The 27335-nt window shown below is 37.9% G+C and overlaps 1 protein-coding gene across 1 annotated transcript; it reads left to right on the top strand.

Annotated features, from left to right (window-relative positions):
• Window positions 1-506: 506 nt before the first annotated feature.
• si:ch211-183d21.1 (uncharacterized) lies at window positions 507-27090 on the top strand. The gene is made up of 13 exons (XM_022686344.2): window positions 507-615; window positions 8296-9167; window positions 11526-11706; window positions 11989-12122; window positions 13855-14102; window positions 16974-17276; window positions 19367-19622; window positions 20791-20971; window positions 22330-22478; window positions 22572-22646; window positions 22753-22902; window positions 23952-24045; window positions 24142-27090. Exons 2-13 carry the CDS (start codon window positions 8354-8356, stop codon window positions 24200-24202), a joined length of 2646 nt encoding a protein of 881 aa, XP_022542065.2. The 5' UTR covers window positions 507-615; window positions 8296-8353; the 3' UTR covers window positions 24203-27090.
• Window positions 27091-27335: the final 245 nt, after the last annotated feature.

The following is a 27335-nucleotide window of genomic DNA, read 5'->3' on the forward strand; positions in this document are numbered from 1 at the left end:
CTCCGGGACGGAGTGAAAACTTAAAATAGGAACGTACTGCTGAAGCCCTGCTGACAAGAGCTGCCAGTGCTTTCACTCAACATGTTTCCTTAATATCTGATGATACATCCTGATCATTTTATCATTTACTACTGAAAATTAGTTACATAGTGGTCCTTTAACACTTTAACGTTGACAGCCCTAGTATTTATAATTTATTAATCATATTTCATTAATTTCCCACTAACCTTTCCGAACAGGAGCTGTTCAAAGTAAAGTTTCCCCACCAGATAAATATAGACTAGAGATATAGACTACTTTGAACCCCTAACAAAGATATGAGGTGTGGACAATGATTTGGTTTGTTCCAAGTGTGGCGCTCACACACTTTTACTACAGCGAGGCGGGGAGGTTCCACAAAGCGATCCGCATCTTCAGCCCACCCGTTCTCAGACAAGCCCCGCCCCCTGAGGGCGGAGTGCGGGTGGGGGGAGGAGAGGGACAGGGCTTTGTCAGAAGTTAGTTAGAGATTCTGGGCCAAAGCAGAGACAGAGAGAGAGAGAAACAGAGAGGAGCAGCAAACTTTACTGAACAGCTCCAGCTCCTCAGGGTGCGGATCTGTACGGATTAATGACGGTAAGTCAGAGCTCAGTGATTCAGCTGTATAAATATGTAACTTATATATAGTTATGTATATATATGTGTATAAGTTAATGTTATATGTGTAACCCGTGTGGCGGTGTGGGGTGTGGGGCTGCGGGAGGAGTTTTTTGGGGGAGAAGCGAACTTGTGTTTCCCAATCCTAACAGAGTGCTCTCACAGAGAGAGAGAGAGAGAGTTCAGGTTTTATCAGGTTCGGGAGGAACACTGCTGTCTGTCTGTCTGTCAGTATAACTGTAAACATAAGCAGACTGATATGAGATGACTGAGATTCAGTGATATAACGTTACACCCTAACTTACATTAACTGTTAGCTAGTTAGGTTACCTAGGTCAGCTAGGTAACTAAGTTAGCTAACTAAGCTAACGTTAACTAGTAACTTAGGGATGCTTATATGTTCAAATCCAGCTGCCAGCGGTATAAAGTATTTTAAACTAGCTAAGGTAACTAGTTAGCATTTTTTATTTTTGATGTATAACTAACTTACTTTTGTGAGTGATTTCACCCAGTTTTACTACATTTGAGTCATTTTAGCTAATTTAGCTTCTATTTTTACTTCATACATTCACACCTCTCACTTTTAAAACCCTAACGTTATATTAATATAGAATATCTCCTAATAAACTCCCCTTCACTTTTAATACTCAAGTCGTTTTTATGGCTGTAACATTTTAAAGGAGAAATCCAGTTTGAAAGGGACTTTGGTTGTAGTGAAACATGATAATAAGTACAAACTTTTGTCTAAGAGTCCATACATAGCATTTAGCAGATGCTCCCAACAGGCTTACAATGCTAGTGATAGGGGCATAGCATTGCTCATGCAAAGCTCATTAACAAGCTCAAAGTAGCCTAAAATTAAGTCATAATAATTCGACTGACGAGCACAAACGAGTGGGCAGGATAGGGAAACATCTTTCAACACTAATTCTGTGTAAATGTCTGATATTAAAGAGATATTTTCAGCAACAGCTGGAATTTATGCATTTCTATGGAATGAATTTTGCATTTTGTTGCCAAGTTACTATCTATTCATTTGTGCTTGTCAGTCGAAATATTGTGACTTAATTTTAAAATGGAGGCACCTGGAGAACTACCTCAATGTACTGTGTGTATAAACAGTGTTTTTTAATAAACTACCTGTTCACTTTCAAAGCTCTCTATGGCTTGTTTTAAATCTTCAATCCATGAATGAAATTTGGAGCTACTTTGAGCTTGTTAATGGTGTAAAAATAGCAATTTGTATGTTGGAATAGCGCTGTATGTTGGAATGTAGGAAGGCTATTCAACAAAATTTGTACTCATTATCATGTTTCACTACAACATTTCATATGAATTTCTCCTTTAACATAGACAATATTGGATTAGGCAACCCTAGTTAGCTAGTGGGGTTGTTTTATATGTTCAAATCCAGTTGCCAGAGGTAGAAACCGGTTTTATATTGCTTTTTTGGTAGATTTGTACTTTTATGACTGTTTTTACTCAACTATTAGCTAAACTAGCTTCTATTTTTACTAAACACAACCCCCTTTCAATAAAGTTGCTCCTAATAAATTTCACCTAAGCTCAGAAATGCTGCATATATTTAGAAGTTTCCTATGGTTACCTTTTAGAAATTTAGCATTGCAGTAGTCGAGGCGTGAGATGACGACTGCTTGGCCACCCAACTCCTGGTGCAAGCGGTCGTCATCTCACGCCTCGACTACTGCAATGCCCTGCTAACTGGCCTCCCGGCCTGCGTAGTAAAACCACTCCAAATGATCCAGAATGCAGCAGCACGTCTGGTCTTCAACCAACCAAAACGGGCACATGTCACCCCGCTGCTCATTGAGCTCCATTGGCTACCAGTTGATGCTCGCATCAAATTCAAAGCTCTTACTATCGCCTACAAGCTGATGACAGAACAGGCTCCTTCCTACCTGCACTCACTCCTGAAGGCTTACGCTACCTCCCGGCCGCTGCACTCCTCCAATGAACGTCGCCTCGCTTTGCCAAACACTCACACAAAGCAATCCAGACTGTTCTCATACAGAGTTCCCCAATGGTGGAACAAACTACCTTCCACTACCAGATCAGGAGAATCTCTCGCTATCTTTAAGAGACTCCTGAAGACAGAGCTCTTCAAAGAGCACTTACTCTCCTAACACCTCTAACTAACTACCTACTTCTAACCTCATTTCCTTCTTCCCCTCCTTCACTTCTCTATCCCTTTATTTCCCTTCGACCTCCTTTAAGCCCTATCTAAAAATGGGTTATCTAAATTCCTATTACTTTTGTACTTCATTATTGTAAGTCGCTTTGGACAAAAGCGTCTGCCAAATGAAATGTAATGTAATGTAAAAGAAATTTCTAAATTTGTTTACTCATGTTTTTTTAATGGCATTTGCTTTTAAATAGACTGATAACATATGTTGTCATTATGTCAGTGGCATTTAATGGTCTTAAAATACATTGTATCATCATGATAATATTGTTTATCGCAATAATATCTGGGACAGTATATTGTCCACAAAAATAAATGTGTGACAGGCCTATACTGAAGACATTAAGAAATTTAACAGCCCATTCTGTTTTAGTCAGCCACATGAAACATCCAAGTGACAAAACAAAAAATAAGGTGCTTTTAGATACCTAATAAGCAGCACTATATCTCAGTAAAAGGATATAATATATGTTCTAAATTGTTCTTATGTAGCTTGTGAATAAGTATGAATGGGTCTGAATGAACAGGACCCAGCACCTTTAGGATGACATCTGTAAAAGTGAAACACATGCCATATGGTGCATGTCTCACAACATGAGTCATCAGAGTGTTTCTTCCCAAAGGCTTTCTTTCCTTTTTTTCCACTCGTTGTATCTCTGTGTTTCTTTCTTTTAGACTCTACTTTAGAAACATTCACACTTTAACCACATAGCTAAAATAGCTTTGGTAGGTCATAGTTTATTATGTATTCAGTTGTTTCTTTGCCATTTGTGCCTGTGGTTTTTCACACCTAGAATAGTTTTAGATCTTTAGAGAAAGCACATATTAAGCTACTAGCTGCTGCATATTTAAACGTATCTAAATAACGAAGTGAAACATGTTTGTTTAAAAATATCAAAGCAAAGAACCTGTAGAAATGTAACAACAGTATGGAAGTATTAAATAAATGTCTAAACATGCCTAATGCATTTTGGATACCTGAAGTCCTGTGGACTGGCAAAGTTATAATGTTTGGAGAGAAAATATATATAATATAATAAACTATGCTGACTTTCATAGACAACTGCTAAGTGCAGGCTGGATTGGTCATGCTTTGGGCTTGTGTTGCAGCCAGTGGAACAGTTAACATTTTACTGGTAGAGAGATGAATGAACTTAATTTAACTGGGAAAGAAAACATGACACCATATGTAAAAATGATGAAGATGAAATGAATATGATAGGATTATTAGCCTGAACACACCACCAAATTCACAATGAACAACCTCAAGAGAAGCCCCCCTTCCCCCCCAACAAAAATATACAAATCTATTATTTTATTTAAAGGTGATACATGTTGGATCATTGAAATCTAGTACAATCTGTCAAAGAACAAAAAAACTCAGTGTCATGCAGTCTTAGTACATTATACATTGAACACAAGTTTTAAGGTCTTCTGCTAAAATCCACTTTTTTTGTTAATTGTAAAATACAATAGGTCTCTCTGAGTTTGTATATGCATGCTGCACATGATACTCCTCATTAACCTCCATTGTCTTCAGTCGCTATTAAAAGAAAATATTCAGCTCAGCTCTCATTGGTTTACACAATTTAAGGCCTGAGGTCAAAATCACATGTCCCTGCAGAGAATTGCACTATTGCAGCACAAGTGACCAAAGAAACCCACAAATGTTAGTATTTTCCTTATTAAAAGTGATGATTAGCACTATAGTACCGTAGTTGAATGTGTAGTTTCAATGTTTTATGGCTGAATTCTTCATAACAAGCGCAAAATAGATTGCTAGTAGTTTGTCTCAGTAGCTAGCTAGCAAACTTTCATGTTTCACCGTAATTGGTGCAACAGATGGCAGAGGCTGCAGCATCTAAGGCATAACGGAAAAATAAAATAAAAGCTAGGGAAGGGACTTAAGGAATGGACAATAATAATTAATGTCTGCACCATTTCCCCCTTTTCTGAAGACATGTGATCATAAATTAACTAGTTAACCAGCAGCTTGGTTACTGAACTTTAGCCCTCCTGATGACGTATCAGGTGCTTAAAGGGTTCCTTCCAATTCTCAGGGTGAGGATCGAAAAGAAGGGCTGGGGGTAAGTGGTAGAGCCAAGGGGTGAAATGGGATTGGGCCTCAATCTGCCTCAAAATTAGCCTGATTGTAGCACATTTTCAAAACCAACAAACTAGCAAAAGATGAAGCAGGGCACTCTGTCAACCACAGAAATAATTTTAGATCTTTCAGGGAAAGCAGTTAATGCAGATATACCAAATATTAATGCAAATATACCATGTATACAAATGTTTAGGGACAACACATTTAATAAATGCTTTGAGCTGACTTAGGGTGCACCCAATGCTGACACAGATGTGCAAATGCACTGCACACACTCACACAAACACACACACACACACAGCTTGTCTGACCCTTGATACAGGCATGGGCTAGAGGGGTAAAACGCCACCAGCATTGAGCTGTGGAGCAGTGAAACTGTGGTATTCACCATTGTCTAGAATGGTGGTGCTCCATCCAATACTTTGGGGATAAATTATAGGGTTTTGTATTAGGTGGGGTGGTGATCATCCAACATCTTGACTTCACAGATGTTCTTTTTGCTAAATACAGTCAAATTCTTGCAGCAGTGCTCCAAAATCGAGTAGAAAGCATTTCCAGGACAGTAGAGACAGTTACAGTTACAGCAAGAGCAGTAACCTTTTTAATACCATTGGTTTCAGAAGAAGAAATAATGATTGAGCAGGTGTTCTAAAGTTATTGTTTATGTAGTATGGTTGTGTTTATCCACTTCAGTTCCTCTACATAACTGTCTTGCATGTTTTACAAGATTTTCCGACCAATATTTAGCAATTAATATATTACAATGTTTTATAACACTTCCCCCTCCCCCCCCCAGCCTAACAAGAATCAGCACACCCTACCATTAGAAGTGCAAAACAGACGTGTTGCTGTGTTGTTGTTGTTAGATCTGCAACTTCCTGTTCATTTCAGTTGAATACATTCAGAAAGCTTTGTTTCTGACAAAGATTGACAAGCAGTGGAGATGCGTTGTAGTTGGAAAAATAAATACAAAAGTATGACTGTTATTAGTCATGTCTATTTGTGCTTGTGTTATTCATTCTCAGTCTCAGAAGTCAATTAAGCCTCATGTAGTCATTGTTATTGATTTGGCCAAATTGGCCTATTGTAAAACAACTGACAAGTGGAATTACACTAGATTTCATTTCTGAAAGTGATATTTCTATAAAAAGTTTGAACCAATTTTGAACAGTTATTAATTCTATGTATAATTCAGACTGTGCAATGCCTTCTTTTTGTCATTTAAAGCAACAGTGACAGTGTGTTTGTTCAAGTGCAAATTAAGGAATAAAACAGAAGTGCTTGACAAGTTGTGGAACTCTTCAAAAGAGAGTGTCCAGATGTTTCCTTTTCTTGTTATTTTGATCTTTAGGAATGCACAATGATATGGAAAGTAAATCTGTATCGGCCAATAATTGCATTTTCTAGAAAAATTGGCTGACGCAATTATTGTATACCAGAACAGAATAAAGGGGTGTTGGCAGCTCTATTGGCAGACACTGGGCTTGCTAGCTAAGCTCATTTATTGTTTGTATTTATTAGTTTAAATAGACATTTTATTTAGCCTGTTAATTTAACCAGTCTATTTAAGGACCAGTTAGCTAAATAAATGTGAAAACTTAATTTCTCATTAGAAACCTTTCATTTTATTATTTACATACAGTTGATTACAGGCTAAACTGTATAGCAAATAAATGTTACATCTGTTTCTAATGGTATACCGGTGTGTATAGTCTTTCAGTAAGTCAGGAAAATGTATATAATTTTAGCTTTGCTATCAGCAGACATGTGTGCATGTGTAATATGGACACTGGCACATGGTTTCGATCCTAGTGATCTTGCTTAAACCAGTAAAGAAATGTTTAACTTTATATCTTCTGAAATTTCTCATTTTTCACTTTGTTAGCTCTTTACAATAGTTTCCAAACTCTTTTAAAAGTCATTATTTAGTCTATGTATGTAGAAATTACGCAATGTTTTCTTTTTGACATTTAAGAACCTGGTGTGCAGTACGCGTCAGTACACAGATATTATGTTATATTATATTTTTACAGAAACAGTCAAAGTATAAAAACATCATTAAATATAATTATATCATGAGTAATAAGAATTGTAGTTTTTATGTAAGTGGGCTGTATCAATCTAAACCCATTATCTGACACGAAACATAAAAACATGTAAACTATTAATTATAAACGCTACTGTTGTTTTTATTAAGGACAGTATTGACTAGAGGAAGAGCTTCTTTTTTTTCAGACTATTACAGAGCAGACCAGCTAGGTTGGAATGTCCGATGGAGCGGATAGGGAGTGGACTGAATTTAAAACTATAGTATATTTAGAGACTAGATTAGATTATTTAGACTGTTTTATGTGCTTATAATTTAATGTTATTTAGGAAAAAAAATTCCGCTCTCACTTGTTTTATCCTCCTTAAATTCAATATTTTCTCATAATAAAAAAAAACAAATTGGTATTGTAGATTAATGCTAAAGTCATCAAAACTATGAAGAAAAACATGGAATTATTAAAAATGTGTAAAAAAAAAAAAAAAACATGATATGTTTTATATTTTAGATTCTTAAAAGTAAGCACCTCTTGCTTAGATGACAGCTTTACTCATCTTGGCCGGATTTTCTCAGTCAGCTTTATGAGCCTTTTAATGTGTTTGAGAGCACCAGTTGGAAAGTTGGAAAGAGGTAGAGTTACAGGTATACAGTGAATAACCCATATCTATATTATGGCAAAAACTACTCCACTAAGTTAAGAAAAAAATGACTTAAAGAAATAAAGTCTGCTGCTGTCCCAGTCCTGCTCCACAGACAGACTCTGAAAGTCTTTTGTCCCTCAGGCCATAAGACTGTTTAACTCCTCTAAGCACAGCAAACTAAAGACTCTGTGACACTTTTTCACTCTGGTCACTACATGTACACACTCCTCATCTCAGCTAAAGGTCAGTCAATTTGAAAAAATTCTTGAATTTTATATTTATCCTTAAGTGCAATCGCATTGACCATCATGGTTGTCACTGGGCAAACTGGTTGTCATCAGGACCGCACCAGGAAAGGAAAACCAAGAGTTTCCTCTGTTGCACAGGATGAGTTCATCAGAGTTACCAGCCTCAGAAACCACAAGTTAACGGCTACACACAGAGTATTTTGGTTTGTTTAACACTTGTAAGTTTACTCTGAGCTTTCTTATGTGTTCTTTTGTAGTCTGGATGACTACAGTAATAATTTACAATGTAGGTAAAAATTTAAACATTTAATGAGAAGGTGTGTCCAAACTTTTGACTGGTAATGTATATCTGTTTGCTATTCCTCTGTGCCAACGTCTCACTGACATCTTTGCTTGTTTCTCTTTGTCTCCAGGTCATCTCCTCCTACTGACCGGTTCCCGCGTGTTGAGAGGCTTTTGAAGTCTGTGGCCATGCGTTTTAATCAGACGATAGTGCTGTGTATGCTATGCTTGTGTGTGCAGGCGCTGCAGGCCTGTCTGATAATCAGTGAAGTGAACTGTGACAATCCCAGCTTGGACACCAAGGAGTTTGTGGAACTTTACTATCTGGGTGGAAGCTCCATCTCTCTGGATGGCTACACGCTGGTCTTCTACAATGGTAATGGGAACAGAGCCTACCGTGTGGTGGATCTGAGCGAGCACCACACGGACGAACGCGGCTTCTTCTTGGTGGGCTCCGCTGAGCTGCGCCCCCAGCCGGCCGTCTCCCTCCCACCCAACTCCATCCAGAACGGCCCAGACGCCATCGCCCTTTACGGCCCGTCCTGGGACCCCGTGGCCGAGGGAGGGAACGTCTCCGCAGTCGGACTGCTGGACGCCATAGTCTACACCTCACGCAAAGCACCGGGCAATGCTGACTTCCTGGCGTGGGTCCTCACACCTGGTTTTAAACCGTATCTGGAAGATGAGCAAGCCTTGGTGGGAGACGAGTCAATACAGCGATGCTGGCTGTCTGATAACCTCTACACCTTCCAGAACGGCAGCCCCACAGCAGGTCTGCCAAACGACTGCTCCCTACCAAGCTTCAATTCCCTGCGGATTAACATGATTCAGCTGGGTGGAGAGAAGCCTGCTGGACCGCTGGAGCTCAGCGTTGATCGTGCAATGGGGCCTTTGACCGTGGTTGTGTACGACACACAGAAGGACACGGTCAGCGCCAGCATGGAATTCCGAACCAGTAAAGTTGGGCCTGCCGCTGTGAACATCGACACCACTGCTCTCTCAAGTAATTTCCTGCTTTATCACACACACACAAACACACTCCAGACCTTCATAAGGTGCACCAGATTATAAGGCACATCAAGCAACACTAGTAAAGAACAGGGGTGTCACCATGTTTTCCTTCTAATTCAGAAGTTCTCGCCTCATTTTATTTTAAAGTCAAACGAGCACTGGAGGTTAATCTATTTAATTCTCTAATTCTCTTCTGAAAACTGTTTATTTGGGTGAAAAAGGGCTTTCATTTGTTTACAGTAAGCTTAGATTTCCAGATTTCCACTAAGGCTGGGTGTGGCAGCATTAGCATTAGCGGCTAACCGATAGCTGTGGTTAGCGCTAGTAACTGGTTAGCCCAAAAGCACTACACTGAGGAACCCTTAGTGTTCCAGGGCAATATTAGCTAGCGGTTCGTCCCATGTAGCTTGTTTTAACATGATAAATGCACAGGCTACAGGCCAATAATACTCACCTAAATGGCGAAAGAGCTAGGGCGTAGCGTAGTTGGCGGCTAATGGTAATGCTGTTCCAGCAGTGCCAGCTGGGGTTAGCAGCAGGCTACAGTCTGATATACTCGCCTCTGAACAGCAAAAGGGCTAGAGCTTAGAGAGGTTAGCGGCTAATGCTAATACCGTTCCAGCCTTGGTGCTGGAGAACTAAACTGAAACTCCTGTGTAACTCTGTATTTCAGCAGAGTAGCTTTACTGCTTCTTACAACCTGACTGGTAAAATTCATATAGAAGGCGCACCAGATTATAAGGCGTACTGATGCTTTTTGGGGAAATGAAAGGATTTTAAGTGCGCCTAAAAGTGCGAAAAGTACAGTAACTTTAACTAGTCAGAACAAATGAACTCATGATAAAAAGATCTTTAAGCTGGCAGGTGAAGGCGCAGATTGATGTGACACGTGGTTCAAGCAGGTGGTTGTGGTTTTTACAATATTTGTTCTTTGTGTCTGTGTGTGTCAGCGAGTGCAAGCAGTGTTGTGTTGTGCTTCCCACATCCTTTTCTGGTTATTGTTATGTATGGTTGCTATATTGTTTGACTTTAATTGTATCTAAAGACTCTGTCATTGTCTCTCTACCTCGACAGCTCTGTTTTTTTGTTGTTTTTTTTGATGATGAACGATTGAGCAGATGAAGACTATGTTTGCCATTCTGATATCTCTATTTTTGCAGTAGCTCTTGTGCATTTGCTTAGGTAACCATCAAAAGCTGTTGAGGCCAAAGCAACTCCTGTCTGTTTAGAATGAATATAATTGGTTTTGCATGGATGGTCACAGGAGCACATTGTTTCCATGTATACCACTGCTTTTAATTTAAAAGAGAAAATCTTAAATGTCTCATTCCGAATTTTTTTATTAATTTTAAAATGTCTGGTTGGGGTCTCTATTATGAATGAATGCCATGTAAGCTGTTTTTTGTGGGGGGGAAAAAAGGGCTCTGGTGATCCGGTATAACGCTGCTTTAGTCCGGTTGAGGAGTGAGTGGGGAGAATCAATAGGATTTTTGGCTCTTGCTCATGAATATTCATACATGCAAGCATATTGCTTCTGATTGGCTAACAGCACTGTGAGGCATTGCGACAATTAGAAATGTTTTAAAATAAAGACATTTTTACACTAATAGCAGTCTTTTACACTGTCATATGTTACTTTACAACATGTGTAATGCTCTGCAAAGTGCAGTTCAGCCACTGACCTAGTCTTAGAGTCTCTGTAACACTCAAAATCCACCAGAGATTCTATGTAAACACACAGAGGTTGATGGTCCAGGTCCAGAAAGTAAAAATCCACCTGGGGTATGTTTAACTAGTGTAAAAAGAACTGTTCTGAAAATACACACCTATTTATCTTAATTGTACTTCACTGGTGGTGTTCCATAGACAGATTTATTTATTTAACCATTTATTCTCTAGCTCTGAATTACTGGGCAAAGCTTAGAACACTGATGTGTAATTTGCACAAATAACTCCGGAACGGACTTGCCATGTTCCTAACGCCATTAGTTAGCTCCTATCTGATGAGACGGTGTCGCTGAGTGCCTTCAGTTCTGCCTGTGAGGGTGTCGCGAGCCAAGGTGCTTTTCCTGGTCAAATCGTTCTTATGTATTTTTTTTATTTTCAAGTTACTGCAGACAATGGAGGTTAAGAAACAGTTTCATGTGCAGCATGAATATACAACTCAGAGAGATCTATTGTATTTCACAAAGAACAAGAAAAAGTAGATTTTAGCAGAAGGACTGCTGCTTTAAATAAATGCAAATGTTCTAACTAATTAATATTCTACTTTACAGTTGAATGTCTAATTCTAAATGAAGGGGTATATGTATGACATTAGCTTAAGTTTTACCTTTCTTTGTCTTTGCAGAATTGGACGGTTGGGCATTGGCAATTTATGATGGACAGGTCACAGACTTCCCTAAAGACAGCCCTCTCAGTCAGCTGCAGCCACTCGATGCCTTCGTCTACGGCGGGAGGACAAGAACACCCAGTACCAACCTTACAGAAACACTTATACCAGGGAGAAAACCCTTCAAACTGGACAGCGGGTATTTACTACACCATAAACCCATCCATTCATTTATTAATCAGTATAGTCCATCAACAAACATGCAGTCAGTTCATGTAGTTATCAGTTAAGCCTTTTTCTGTGTAGCTTTGCAATAATATGTAGTGTTGTGTTCCAGACACTTACAGGTTTAGAAGATACATGTGCTGTAAATTGCACATGCCAACAGAGAACATTTATCATACTAACCATAACTGTAGTGTAGTTATTATAGTGAACCATCAGTGATCTGTGCTTTCGTTTTTTTTTTTTGCATCACTAGGTTTCCCGAGGGTGATGCCTACATCATGCGCTGCGGTGTTGCTCATTGGACAAGAGATCCAGGAGTGTTCCAGCTTCTCGCACAAAAAAACTCAGGCCTGTGCACGTGGTATACCACCTGCCCTTATAACACTGGTACAGCATCCTTTTTTTTATCTCCCTTTTCTTCCTTATTTAGCTATGCCGATTATCCCACCCACTCACCTGCACTCCACCTATTACTAGTAATGCCCCAACAGCAGGCCTCTTCCAACACATGTGAAGTCAGCCACCGCCTCTTTTCAAACTGCTGCTGATGCAGCTTTAATGGGCAGCCAGCGTGCTCAGAGGAAAGCGCAGCAACCCTGCGCTGGTACATCAGCTCACAGACATCTACCCACCCAGAGAGAGCAAGACCAGTTGTGCTCTCTCGGACTCCGGCTGCTGATGGGAAGCAGCATGACCATGATCCGAACCTGCAAACTCCTGATCATAGTGGCAGTGCTGGACCACTCGGAGCCCTCCCAGCATTTTTAAAATTGGGGCAGCATGGGGTAGCATGGTGCTAGTTAATAATACATAATTAAGATCATCCACCATGATTTAAACTGCCCCAAGTAGACTAGATAATAATGTTTTGTAATAATACTTAAAGTACTAATATTGAGGGCTGCACATAAGCACTATTTCCATAATCAATTAATTTGTACGTTTTAAGTTCCGATTAATGGCAGTCAACACTCCAGACCAGATAACTGCCCCTATATACAGCTCTGGAAAAAAATCAAACATTGTTGTTATATTCCATAAACTACAGTCAACTAAATGACAAAAATATTGTCATTTAGAGCATTTATTTGCAGAAAAATTGGCTGAAATAACAAAAAAGATGCAGAGATTCCAGACCTTAAATAATGCAAAGAAAACAAGTTCATATTCATAAAGTTTTAGAGTTCAGAAATCAATATTTGGTGAAATAACTCTGGTTTTTAATCACAGTTTTCATGCATCTTTGCATGTTCTCCTCCACCAGTCTTGCACACTGCTTTTGGATAACTTTGACACTCCTTGTGCAACAATTTAAGCAGCTCAACTTGGTTTGGTGGCTTGTGATCATCCATCTTCCTCTTATATTATATTTGATTATATTCCAGAAGTTTTCAATTTGGTAAAATCAAAGAAACTCAATTTTTAAGTCGTCTCTTATTTTTTTTCCAGAGCTGTATGTAAATATAATGTTGATATATGTTAGTGATTCCAATATTAGAGAGATTGAATACATAAAATAGACAAATCTGTACAATTGGAGACATTGTGGAGGCAATCCTGGGAAACTCTTGCTTTGTGTGGGTGAGCATTATCCTGCTGAAAAATGCCAGTTAGAAGCCTTGCCATCAGAGGCTTAACTATATATGTAAATAGACGCCATGTTTCAACCGGTGACTGTGGTCTTGTTACTTACAACCGCATGTAACCAGTGTTATCTTACACAAAACTTCCCCTGAAAGCATCACACTGTGCTTTTAATCGATGCAAGGATGACTGGTTTTACAGCTTACAGTGCATCTTTTTCCGAGTTTATAAATAATGTACTACCATATTCTTGACTCTTTTTTTCCATGACTAAACCATGACTACCCTCTTTCATGTCATGAAAATGAAGGAAAATCAAGTGGTCTAATCAAAAATCAATAGCGTGTTTTTTTTTTTCCCCGTATCAAAACCCAAACACACAGGAATAGGGACAATTTTGCGAGCCCTGAATTCATGTACGTGGTTCACAATTAACTTGCAGCCACTTTTTCCTTCTTGCAGACCACCTCAATATGCAATTTAAATCCTTCCCCAGTCTAATACAGATGTACTCACATGATCTTCTCTTCTTTAGCTGTCAATTCAACAGAAGAGCCATTCCAGCCACCATCACGCAACGATACAGATTTCCTGATCAGCGAGGTGAATGCTGACTCACCAGGCGCGGCAGAGGATGAAGAGTTTATAGAACTGTGGCATCCATTTGGCCGACGGATGTCACTTGATAACATCTGGCTGCTGCTTTTCAATGGCAACAATGGAAAAGTGTACAAAGAAATTGAGCTGCATGGATACTACACAGATAAACACGGATACTTCCTGGTAAGACAGTTTGAAGTTTGAAAATAAAAGAAAACAAGCAGAGGTAGCAAGAAAACGCAGTGAGCAGCCTCATAGCCTGCAATTTTACACTAGAAACTCATTCTTTCTCTTTCTCTGCTCATTGTCCGCTTTTTGCTCCCTTTTTTTCCTTCTCCTTCTAATTTCCCTCCTCCACACGAGCACTCATAAGCGAGGAAAGTTATACTATGTTGTGCTTTGTTGTGCACTTAGATAAACTTAGATAAGCTTAAAGAGCAGCTACTTAGCTTCATGTAGCTGTAAAAATACATTTCTTATTTCTCAGACTTTCAGCTGAGTTTTGCACAAAAGAAGGTGAGCTTGTCTGTCGCTGTCTTGATAAAGATCAGCAGCAGATGATTGGTTTTAGCAGACTGTAGGTGTGAGTGTTCAGAGAGATGTAAACTCTAACAGGTAAATTAAATGCTTTTTTCGTTCCTTTTCATGGCTTCAGCACACTGTTTGCGTCTATGGTCTCAACCCACACAGATTACTGTGGCGTACCACACAGTCCAAATAAGAAAATACTGGCTAAAGCTCTGCTGACAAGAGCTGAAGGTGCTTAAACTTCTCATGTTCTCTTAATATCTGATGATGCATCCTGATCATCATATAAGTTAGAATAGACATTATAACCTTTAATGGTCCTTTGAAGGAGAACTCCAGTGTCAAATTGACTTTGGGTATGGTAAAACATGACAAAGAGTACCAGCCTATGTTCAATAGCTCACCTCTGTTCTCCCGCAGCTTTCTGAGATATAGCAATTTTGGTGCAGTTTGTCCAAACTGGCTAGCATGAGTTTTGAAGGGGCGTATTTTGCCCCTGCAGGTAGATCACTTTTTACACAGTTATTCAGGCTCAAAGTGGCTCCACACCTTATTGGTAGAATCTGGAGGGCTCTGACATTTTAAAAGACACATCAAGAACTTTAAAAGTGCACAAGAAGTTTATTAAAAAACACTATTTAGATCCCATAACATAACCTACATCAAGTCATGATCAGTAGAGTGAGGAGCACATAATGTTGATGGAAGTACATGCTGTACACATGAAGAAGACGTGGCCAGGATGTGTGTTGTGCTCAGACTGCAGCTACAGCCGGCATAACAGGAGAGAAGGTGAAGGGAAAAGAATACAAAATGTTTTGGGTTTGCGTTTGTGCCTTTCCAGGCTGCAACATTACGTGCTCGTCACTCTACTGATCGTGACTTTACTTTAAGATGGCGGAGCCCAGAGATGTAGCTAACGCTACAGGTTATTTAAAAAAAAAAAAAAAACTTTAATAAACTTAATAATAATGTAATAAACTTTTTGTGCTCTTTTTAAGTTATTAATGCATCGTTTTAAACGTCAGGGCTCTCCAGATTCAACCAATGAGGTGTGAAGCTACTTTGAGCCTGGATCACGGTGTAAATGTTATCTGCACGGGCAAAATATGCCCTGTTAAACCCCATTCTAGCATGTTTGGACAAACTGCACAAAATTGCTGGATGTCGGAAAGCTGCAGGAGAGCGAAGGTGAGCTATTTAACAACGGTAAGTACACTTTATCATGTTTTACTACACCCAAAGTTAATTTCACAACTGAGTTCTCCTTTAAATCAAATTTAATGAGAAAAAAAACTATATTTATAGATACGATACGTTATAGATAGCAATGTTTATACAGTCATAACGGTCCCAAAGACAGTCTAATGACAGAGCACAACATTGTTATCTAATTTTTATATGTAAATAAATTATATATATATATATATATATATATATATATATATATATATATATATATATATATATATATATATATTGTGATACAACATATCAATATTTTCTTACCCAACTATAGGGAGTCTTAAGAATCATCTAATTGTAAAGCAGCATCCACTCAAACCAACTGTTCTGAAAAGCGCAGTTTAGACATGGTGAGAAGAGTGCTGTTTTACTGAATCATTGAGACCACAGGAACTGTGTCAGCCTGTGATAAATGGGTACCATGTGATCTTTACGTCTTTACTTAGACGTCTTGACATGCAGGAATCCAAGTGAGTGCTTTATTATACGGATCAGGTGCGTGTAATTAGAAGGTGGGGTAAAGTTGGAGCCAGTGATCAGCAGGCTGCTGCTGCAAACACTGACGAGTGGAATGAGGCATGTCTGAGGGTGTGAAACATCAATAATAATGTCTTAACAACTAAAAATGATTGTTTACATGTACAGCTCTGGAAAAAATTAAGAGATCACTTCAGTTTCTGAATCAGTTTCTCTGATTTTGCTATTTATAGGTAAATGTTTAAGTAAAATGAACAGTGTTGTTTTATTCTATGAACTAAAGACAACAGTTCTCCCAAATTCCAAATAAAAATATTGTCATTTAGAGCATTTATTTGCAGAATAACCCGAAATATAACCCGAAATAACTAAAAAGATGAAGAGCTTTTAGACTTCAAATAATGCAAAGAAAACAAGTTCAAAAGTCAATATTTGGTGGAATAACCCTGGTTTTTAATCACAATTTTAATGCATCTTGGCATGTTCTCCTCCACCAGTCTTACACACTGCTTTTGGATAACTTTATCCCACTCTTGGTGCAAAAATTTATGCAGTTTATTTTGGTTTAAAGTCTTATGATCATCCATCTTCCTCTTGATTATATTCCAGAGGTTTTTAATTTGGTAAATTCAAAGAAACTAATCATTTTTAAGTGGTCTTTCTTTTTTTTCCTAAGCTGTATATGCCATAATTTCTTTTTCAGATTTTTTTGTTTAGTATTTAAGAACCACAGCTCCTGTTTAGTTTTGTGGCTCATATGTATGAAATCTCTCTTCTCTTCTTTTTATTATGTTTTTTTTATAGATTGGCAGTGATAAGCTTAGTCCAGATCTGGCCTTACCAGCCAATACCATTCAGAACGGTCCTGATGCCATAGCCATATACCGCTCATCATCACCACCGTCCAGCGAGGGCACAAATATTCCAAAGAGTGGACTGCTGGACGCGGTGGTATACCGGGCACGGGGGTCCGACAAAGACTCCCCAGACTTAATACAGGCTCTGACGCCAGCACAGCTCCCCCTGCTGGAAGATTCTACTGCCCTCCCTGATGACGAGAGCCTCAGTCGGTGTGGATTGGACAAACTCAGCCTTAACTCCTTTAGGGTAACTTACCTTCTTGTCTGCATCAACATACAGTTATACAGATGTGATGGTAATAAAATAAAAGATAACTTCCCTTTCGTGTCCTTGCTAAAGTTAGACATACTACCAAACAATGATAAAAGAAAGTTACAGAAATACATTATAATTAAAATAATAAAAAGTTATGACAACTAAGGACAAAAAGAAAGGTGTCCCTTTATTTGGACGGTTATTAGAGCTTAGACGCTACATTCAGTTTAGACTGTAATGTATGTCTACGAAGTGCAGCAGAACTCTGAAAGGTGAAAGTAAATGATTCTCTGTTAAATGTAGCCCTACACTTAACTCTAGCCTGAACTCTAATCTTTTTACATCTAAAAATGTTAAGGTTAGATTTAGGGTTTAGAATTAGTTTTAGATTGTAGGGTTGATTCATGGTGAAGATTAGGATTAGGTAATTAGATAATCTTTTAAATTCAACTCAATTCAAGAGTTAAGTTGGATTTAATAGACATTCAGTTCAATGTTAGTTGAGTATTTGGAAGGTCTTTAAAAGATGACCTATAGATAAAGTGTTACCAAAAGAAATATAACACAATAATGTTACACAATAATGAACATGAAATTTAAGAGGCAGTTCGTATTATTTTGTTTCTAAACTGAAAGCAGAAACATTTATTCAGAAGCATTTCTGAGTGGAGAAGGGATAAAAACATATTGTGTTTGATTGTACCAGTGTGCTGGAACGACCATCCCTGCGAAGCCTAATATATTCATTCTAAAAAAACTGGGGTGTCGGGTGGCTTTTCGCAGGAGTTATTCTGGCCACGTCACCCGTCTTCACGTACTTAGGTCACATGTACAGCCTTTAAAAGAGGATCCAGCTCAGTTTTATTGAACGCGAGCGGCTGGTGGTGCATTGGAGACTTCAGAAGGGAAAACTCAAGAGCTCTAAAATCCCTCAAATCTCCCAAATCCCAAAAGTTACAGACATTAAATCCAACAAATAAATAAACAACAATTAAACAATACAAGTACTAAAGGTCTGCAAAAGTAGAGTAAGTTGCTACGAGTGGCCCAGCAGGCTAAGCCCTGCCACTATGATTGAGAGATCACTGGTTCGATTCCCGTTCATGTAGCTTGCTATCAGCTACCAGAGCCCTGAGAGAGCACAATTGGCCTTACTCTCTCTGGTTGGGTAGATGGCGCTCTCTCCCCTTATCACTCCACCCACACAAGGCGTCTAATGTGAGCTGATGTATGGGAACAGAGTTGCTGCGCTTTCCTCCGAGCACGCGGTGGCTGACTTCACATGTGTCTGATGTCCAGCATTAAAGTTGCTGAAGTTTTATCCGCTTCTCTGCTTTAACAACAGACTCGAGAGCACCACTGGTACCTGTGGATGGTCTATTGGAAATGCCAGCAAAACTTGTTGTATCTGTTATAAGGATTGTACCATTTCTTAGGGGGAAACTATAAACCACTTAACTCAGTTCCAAGTAAAAGGGTGATGCTCAAATCAAGGGGTAGGATTACAAATGAGAATTGGTATTGAATTTTAGTGCATTATTATCCACGTAAGCTGGTGTGTCTTTGGGCAAAAAGGTTTACTAATATCAAATACGCATTTTAAATGACATATTTTTTTAAACATTATGCAAAAATACTATTACTAAAAATACAATTCCTTCATCATCAGCTCCCCCTACAGTAAGAAAGTGTAATTTGTTCTTTGAGACAGTCCATGGGCTCAGTTTACACATGTATTTCTGGACAAGCTGAGATATACAAAATTGATGCAGAAAGGGAGTAATATTACAGTATTATACAGAAATATTATTTCTTTAAATGCTTACAATGCCCAGTCTAAGGATGAATCGTCGAGCAAAAAAGACTCACAGCTGCAGGTTTAATACCAGGTGGAGTGTCGGGTAGAAGTTATTGCTACAATTGCAGTAGTGTAAATCAAATGTGTAACTCCATGGTTATAGTATTTAGGCTATGGTTTGGGCTAAATTACACCATTATATAACACAGAACGTCTCACAGGAGAGTCACACAGGAGTGTAATCTGTATCCACGTCACCAATTCTGTGTGTGTCTGTGTGTAGGTTGCTTCACCCACACCAAAGAAAAAGAATGACTGTCCCCATCCCCATCCTCCTGAAGGACTGCTCATTAACGAGGTGGGCGGAGTTTCTGGAGCCGGGTCGAGTCTCTTTGTGGAGCTGATTGGTCCTCCTTCACATGATTTGCAAGGATTGAATTTGGTGCTGCTTGGGAAAGATGGCGCAAGACACGATGTCCTGCTAAGTGGGAGCATTCGAGAGAATGGATTCTACTTACTGAAGAATGAGTCGGGGGCAGGTGAGTGTTTGTTGTGTTTGTGGATGTGTGTCCTGTGTGCTGTGTGTGTTTATGCCCAATCAAGTCTATTTTTTATTTTTTCTTGTCAGTTTCTTTCTTTTTGTGTGTATATTTGTGTCCAGACAGACACACATGGATACCAAACACGCAGTTTATTAATGTAAGGAACAAACTTACAGGGAAAGTCACAGAATGGAAGCAATAGTAAAAAACATACCAGGGGTAGGCAGCAATAAACAATTAGAACAAGGGCTAGACAAAAGAGTAGGTCAAAAATACTAGGGGTGGGCAATTTGGCCCTTAAATAATATCACAATATTTCATGGTATTTTCGCGATAACGATATTCTTGGCGAAATGACAAAACACTCAAGCAAATAAAAAATATTTCAAGAATACACTACTGCAACAAAATGAAAATATGAAAAATGAAATTTTATTATTGCATATGATATGATATGACATACCCCTAACTAAGGTATTAAAAAAGAATTTAATCAGATTTGTAACAGAAGTCAATGATTCAGAATGTCATGATACTAATACTACACTTCAAATATCTCCATACATCCAGGATTAAAGTAAAATAAATGATACTGGACAGATATAATATGTCTCTAGTAGATATATAATGGGAAATAAAAACAGTGTGAATGATTCTTTTGCTAAAAACAGTAAAAAAAAAGTAGTACCCTGATGTGGTAATTAGGGGTGGGTGATTTGAAAATATTTAAAAATGTTGCCGATATTATCGCGTACGATATGATATGTCACACCCCTAAAAAATACTAAAACTGGTTGCACACAAAAAAACAATAAACAAATGAAACGAGAGGTAGAAGAGCTAATAACTAGATTTAATACCGGACAACGAGGAACTGAAACGGGGGGTAATCAGAAGCTCGGTGACTTAGAACGCCATAGTATCACATGTTTAGCAGGTCCATGTGAGTCCAGAAGGTCTGATGAAAGTGCATGCTGGGAGTTGGAGTCTTTAGTGTGAACAACAGAGTTCATGGCAGGCAGACTGACAATCTCAAGACTAACAGTTTGCAGCCCCCCCCCCCCCCCCCCCTAAATAAACCTTATTGTCCTTCTGCCACCCTGCACTTCCCTTTACCCAAAAGAAGAAATCTATAATCTGTGCTTCTCCTCCTCTCTGTTTGCAGATCAGCCTTTGCCTGAAGTGAGCAGTATTGGTGCAGTTCTGCTGTGCATTGAATTGTTTGGGGAGGTCAGCATGTGTGGCAGCAACTCTCAAGTTCAAGATCTGCTAATATTCTCAGATGACCAAAGGTTGCGTCACAATCTCCATGGCGGTACACAACAGCATGTACACCCAGTGCCCAGGTGTGTAACTATGTCTGTCCAGGGGTGGGGTTCAGGGGAACATGTGGTGGATAACATGTATACGTCTCATACATTGCCAACATAAGCATGAATAATAAGAGACCACTTAAAAATGATTATTTTCTTTGATTTTATCAGTTTTTTCCCCTAAACCATGATTATTTTTGCACCAGGAGTGGAATAAAGTTATCCAAAAACAGGGTGCAAGACTGGTGGATGAAAACATGCCAAGATGCATGAAAACTGTGATTAAAAAACAGGGTTATTTCACCAAATATTGATTTCTGAACTCTAAGTCTGAAAGCTCTGCATCTTTTTTGTTATTTCAGCCATTTCTCATTTCTCTGCAAATAAATGCTTTGAATGACAATATTTTTATTTGGAATTTGGGAGAAATGTTGTTAATTTTCATCAAACATATACCTATAAATAGCAAAATCAGAGAAACTGATTCAGAAACTGAAATGGTCTCTTAATTTTTTCCAGAGGTTGATTTACTGTGGGTTAATTGGGCTGTGAGTTGCAAGAGGTTGGGAATCTCCTGCATTAGAGGATGGTAAATTTACCTCCACCAGCCTGAACTGTTGATACTAGTGGTGTAAAGGACTGTATTGGTAACGCCTCACGGTTGGGGAGGCATTTGAACCATAGATTGGTACACAATAAAAATATTTAAAATGATCATTTTCTTTGGTTTTACTTTTTAAAAGTATATGTTTGACTAAAATGAGCATTGTTGTCTTATTCTGTAAACTACTGACAACATTTCTCACAAATTCCTGAGGAGAAATATGAAAAATAATCAGTCCTTTTAAACCTTAAATAATGCAAAAAAAAAAAACAGTTCATATTAATTTAGAAACAACAATACTATGATTTATATGTTTTAAGAAAATAATATTAGGTAATTTTCTTCACTAGTCTTTCACACTGCTTTTTACTGTAGATATCTGATTATCCTTTTTTTTTTTTTCTTTTTTTTTTGTAGTTTGTATGTAATAGTTTATATAGGTTTCATATGAGCTTAAATCATTTTATCACTGTAACCCAAGATTTCCCACTGTACCTGATAAAAAGCTCACAAATGGGTTCCACAGTCTATAATATCTAAACAAACATTACACACACAGAGTACCGGTTTAAAACTGACTTATAAGAGCACAAAAACAATGAGCCAGGCTCCCTCTGAATTCATCCTGTCAGTGTTTTTTTTTTTTTTATTGATGTGGTTACCTGTTGATTTCTGCATGTTCCTGTACTGTGTGACTCATTCCGGTCCTTGTTGTGTGTGTTTGTGTGTGTGTGTGTGTGTGTGTGTGTGTGTGTGTGTGTGCGTGCGCATGGGCGTGCACAAGCAGTTTTGACTCTCTCTCCCGATGTTCAACAAATGGATCTGCTGTCTGGATCTCCTCCAACCTCCCAACACCCCTTCAGCAGAACCTCTGCCCAAGCTCCGCCTACTCCAACCACATAGAACTGTGCCTGCAGCCGGAACACAAACAGTTTGGTACGCTAAAATAAAAATACCCTGGTGCCTAATTACACAGTTTCATATTATCTGCCTGAGTGACTGTCTCTTTTTTTCATCTCTCTGTCTCAGATTGTAATGAGGAAGGGTTTGCTACGTTATTGGAGCAGTCTTGTCACTGTGGAATCTCCAGTCTGCACCTCAAAGGTGACACACAAGAGCCTCAGCATACTGCACTCATCACTGTACTGGTTTTAATCATGATATCTTGCTAATGTTGTTTATGTTGTTTTTCTGTGTGTGTGTTTATTAGGTGTGAATTTAACATGCGTATCAGAAAAGCTGTATATAGAGGGTTCAGTACTTGCGCTGTCTGAACAGCAGAGGGAGCATGTAGTCCAGACCCTGCAGAGCAAGCAACTACCCTCCTGCTCAACCATCCACGAGAGGATTTATAGCAAAGGTATTAGATCTCTCTCTCACACACACACCCACGCATACACACAGACAGGACGAGAGAGATAGCAGATAAACACAGTGATATTTGAGAAATTAAATAAAGTTTATAGGATTTACAGAAAGTGTCCAATAATTCTTTAAACTAAATTTATATATATACGGTACAGGCCAAAAGTTTGGACACACTTTCTCTTTTTCAATACGTTTTCTTTATTTTCATGACTATTTACATTTGTGGATTCTCACTGAAGGCATCAAAACTATGAATGAACACATGTGGAGTTTTATGTTCTTAACAAAAAAAAAAGTGAAACAACTGAAAACATGTTTTATATTCTAGTTTCTTCAAAATAGCCACCCTTCGCTCTGATTACTGCTTTGCACACTCTTGGCATCATTCTCTCAATGAGCTTCAAGAGGTGGTCACCTGAAATGGTTTTGAAGGAAGGAGTTCCCAGAGGTGTTTATTAGCACTTGCTACCCCTTTGCCTTCTTCACTCTGTGCTCCAGCTCACCCCAAACCATCTGGATTGGGTTCAGGTCCGGTGACTGTGGAGGACAGCTCATTTTTTGTTAAGTACATACAACTCCACATGTGTTCATTTATAGTTTTGATGCCTTCAGTGAGAATCTACAGTGTGAATAGTCATGAGAATAAAGAAAAGGCGTTGAATGAGAAGGTGTGTCCAAACTGTATATATGTGTGGCCTGTACTGTATATATAAAATATTTGTGCAAAATTTTACTTTTTCCTTTTTTCTAGTAACATATTTTACCCAATTATTATCCACAATTATTATTTTCCCCTATTATTTATACACAAGTGGCATAATTTAGTTCATTTAAAAAGTTTAGTATACATTACTGTATACTAATCCTGTTTTTTGTGCTATTTTTGGCTAAAAACTGACCAAATATTCAGTATGTCCATATATATTTAATTATATATAAGAATAACAATACAAAGCCATTATTTACAAAGTGTGTATATTAGTGTACAAAATATAACCTGTATGCTCATACTCAATAAGTTGTTTGCAATTTCTCTTGCAGACTCATCAGTGGGGCTGCAGGTGGGGCTCGTGCTGATGGTGGTGTTTCTCTTTGCACTGGGAGGCGCCATTTTCTTCTACTTGTACAAGAAAAGGTTTGTGTAGATCACTGTAAAATCTGTTTATTACTTGCTTTCTTTTCTTTTTCACATTTTAGTAACAGTGACGATGCTTTGTTTGTGTTCCCACAGGCATCCTCAAGACTACTATTCAATGGAACTGAATGAACACGAGTCACCCATAGAACTTTAGTGTGTGTGGGTGTGGGTGTGTGTATGTGGGGGGTGCACATTTGAAGGGAAAGTCTATTTTTTGTACCATATTTTCAGATTTGTTTTACTTCAGCTTGTCTGTGTAAATCTGTTTTTGTTTATCTGGTAAGGGTCCTTCATAAATCCATCCATGATTTTCTGATACATAATTGATGAAGTTTACATGACCTGTGGAGTCTTTTTTTTTTTTTTTTTTTTTTTTTTTGGAAGGAAATTCCTGCTTACTGTAACAAAACTGTTTGTTATGTTTTAAGGTAAATTTCAAGATATTTTAAGATGTGAATGTTTTAATTTGTAACTTGAATCATTTACATTTCTTAATTGAGATCAGTATAATCATTTACTGCTTTATAAAACCACTCTTTATTCCATCTCACAGAGTAAAGCTGGTTCACACTACATGATTTTGGGACTGATGATCCAGAACTAGATCCTATTTTTTGGATATTTCTCAATGGGTCTTGCAAACCTAAGCCAAATATCTAACAGGTTCAGTATCAGGGTTGGGACAAAGCTTTGGAAAAAAATAAGAGACTACTTAAAAATCATGAGTTTCTTTGATTTTACTTGAATTTAAAAACCTCTGGACTATAATCAAGAGGAAGATGGATGATCACAAGCCATCAAACTAAGCTGAACTGCTTGAATTTTTGCACCAAGAGTGGCAAAAAGTTATCCAAAAGCAGTGTGTAAGACTGGTGGAGGAGAACATGCCAAGATGCACGAAAACTGTGATTAAAAACCTGGGTTATTCCAACAAATATTGATTTCTGAAATTTTTAAACTTGCATTATTTGAGGTCTGAAAGCTCTGCATATTTTTCATTAATTTGACTTAATTAATTAAATTTAATTTTTTCTGCAAATAAATGTTCTAGATGACAATATTTTTATTTGGAATTTGGGAGAAATATTGTCTGTAGTTTATAGAATAAAACAACAATGTTAATTTTACTCAAACATATATCTATAAATAGCTAAATCAGAGAAACTGATTTAAATAATGAAGTGTTCTTTTACATTTTTTCCAGAGCTCTACACAGGTATCTTTTATCCATTTTCTCACCAGTGTTTTTGTTCTTGTGCATTTTGGTTGCAAATTTGTGCAAAAACAACTTGTATTGCTTGTTTTCTACTAGACATTCATTTTAAAGGAAATAAAAACAACATTGCATCAGACTCGTCATATGTTCCTCCTGGTGAAGGACTATATGTGTGTAATTTGTATCACCAATCAGGTGTAAAAGAGTCATGAAGTGTGAACCTGGCATAATAAGAATAGGGTTATTCCCCTGATCACTCCATTTCTTTTATGTTGTTATTTTTCTTTATCTTCAGTTTTTATTGATGAGCTGAAGTGCAATTTAACAAGTGTTACAATCACAGAGGTCTTATTGAATCTTATTGTGTGGGAGCTGGATGACTTTTTTTTTTTCTTCTGGTATATGTGTGTGCCATATGTGTCCCAAGGGTACTAAAAATGGAGAAGCTGCATGTACTCAGGATAACTGCAAGCTGTTCGTGTATGTGTGTGTGAGTGTGTTTGCGTGTGTGAGAGTGTGTGAAGCATTTCAAAAGGGAATCATGTGTTTGGGTTTTGTATTAGATAAATACATTGATATGATTCGTCAATCATTCTTTATTTTGATGGTCTCTTATACAGTAGTTTATAAAAAAATAAAATTACAGGTTTTGCAAACATTTTTGCAAAAAAAAAAAAAAAAACAATAAAAACTAAAAACAATTTTATTCTGTTTGATCTTCAACATGTCCTTAATTTGTTTCCAGAGCGAGATGCTAGGCTAATGCTAACAACAAAACAGGAATGTCATCAGTCTACACACCTCTGTAAATACATCTGTTTCACACAGATAAATAGCATTTTTTTTAACTAAACATTTAATTATTCATTATATTTGTCATATATTTACTGTTATGAGGTTGATTACGGTATAAATCTAGTATTTTAGTATCATTAACGTAGCATCTCCCATCCGAAAACAAAAAAAAACTGTCCAAGATATTGCCTTGCCTTTTTTCTTACACATATTTTTTTAGACTAAAATGAATTTAAAGCAAATACATGGACATTGTAAAATATATATGCAAATTCATTTCCATTTTAGAGGTGCAGGCAGTTCATAAGAGTAAAAATTACCGATATTCAGAAAGCGTGCAGGTTCACTGTAGTGAATAATACAGCTATATTTGTGTTTTAGACATCACCACGAGCGTAAATGTTAAGTTTCTCCACAGAGAACACCAAATAATTATTATTTAATACTCAAATTACAAAGAAAATTTAACATTTAGTTAAATTCAGTTTGGATAGGTAAGCTTTTAATGCTAAATCCAGCTCCAAAAATCAACTATGGACCATCAGAATAAAGTGTTCTTGTGTAAATGTGCATTTTATCACTTACGTTGTTTTAAAAACAGATTTATCTTCTTTTATACTACACTGCCGATGGAAAATGTCATTTCTAAATGTTTGAAGTGTCTAATCTGTAATGCCACGTTTCACCCCTAGAGGCCAGGAGAAACTAAAAAGAAGGAATCACTGTCTGTACTGTCTCTTCTTTGCTCTTTTCATTTCATTGTTGTTGGCCATTGCAGGTGACATGACATGATGAGGTTTGACATTGTGTCTCCCCTGAAATATATCGTGCCTTAGTTCCTTAGAAGTACCCAGTACAAAATTGTGGAGTTTATGTCTGTGTTTCCTAAAAGCTTGATTATTTTTGATAATATGCTAGAAAATCTTCCTCTCATACATAAGAAGTAATGAATGGCAGATTTTTTTTACCCAGACTGCATTTCAATCTTGTGCCTTTCTCAGATAATAAAGCACATTTTACGTAAAATTTAATTGTAGTATTATTTGTGATTAAATGGAGCTCCTTCCCCTTTTCAGTCCCACTGTTTTTATTCTCTTTTCACTCATTTCTTTCACTCACTCACTCAGTGCTGCTATTTCTGCTGATCCTCTGTGTTCACTATGCATCCCCCTCGCGCTCGCTCTCTCATACAAGCTGCCTCTACATCCTTCCTGCTGCCTGATACACACCAAGCTCTAGTGTTTTTTCACAATGTCGTCAGCCGCTGGTCTGAGGG

The sequence above is a fragment of the Astyanax mexicanus genome, chromosome 6 (assembly GCF_023375975.1).
Source record: "Astyanax mexicanus isolate ESR-SI-001 chromosome 6, AstMex3_surface, whole genome shotgun sequence".
In the NCBI taxonomy this organism is placed as follows: Eukaryota; Metazoa; Chordata; class Actinopteri; order Characiformes; family Acestrorhamphidae; genus Astyanax; species Astyanax mexicanus.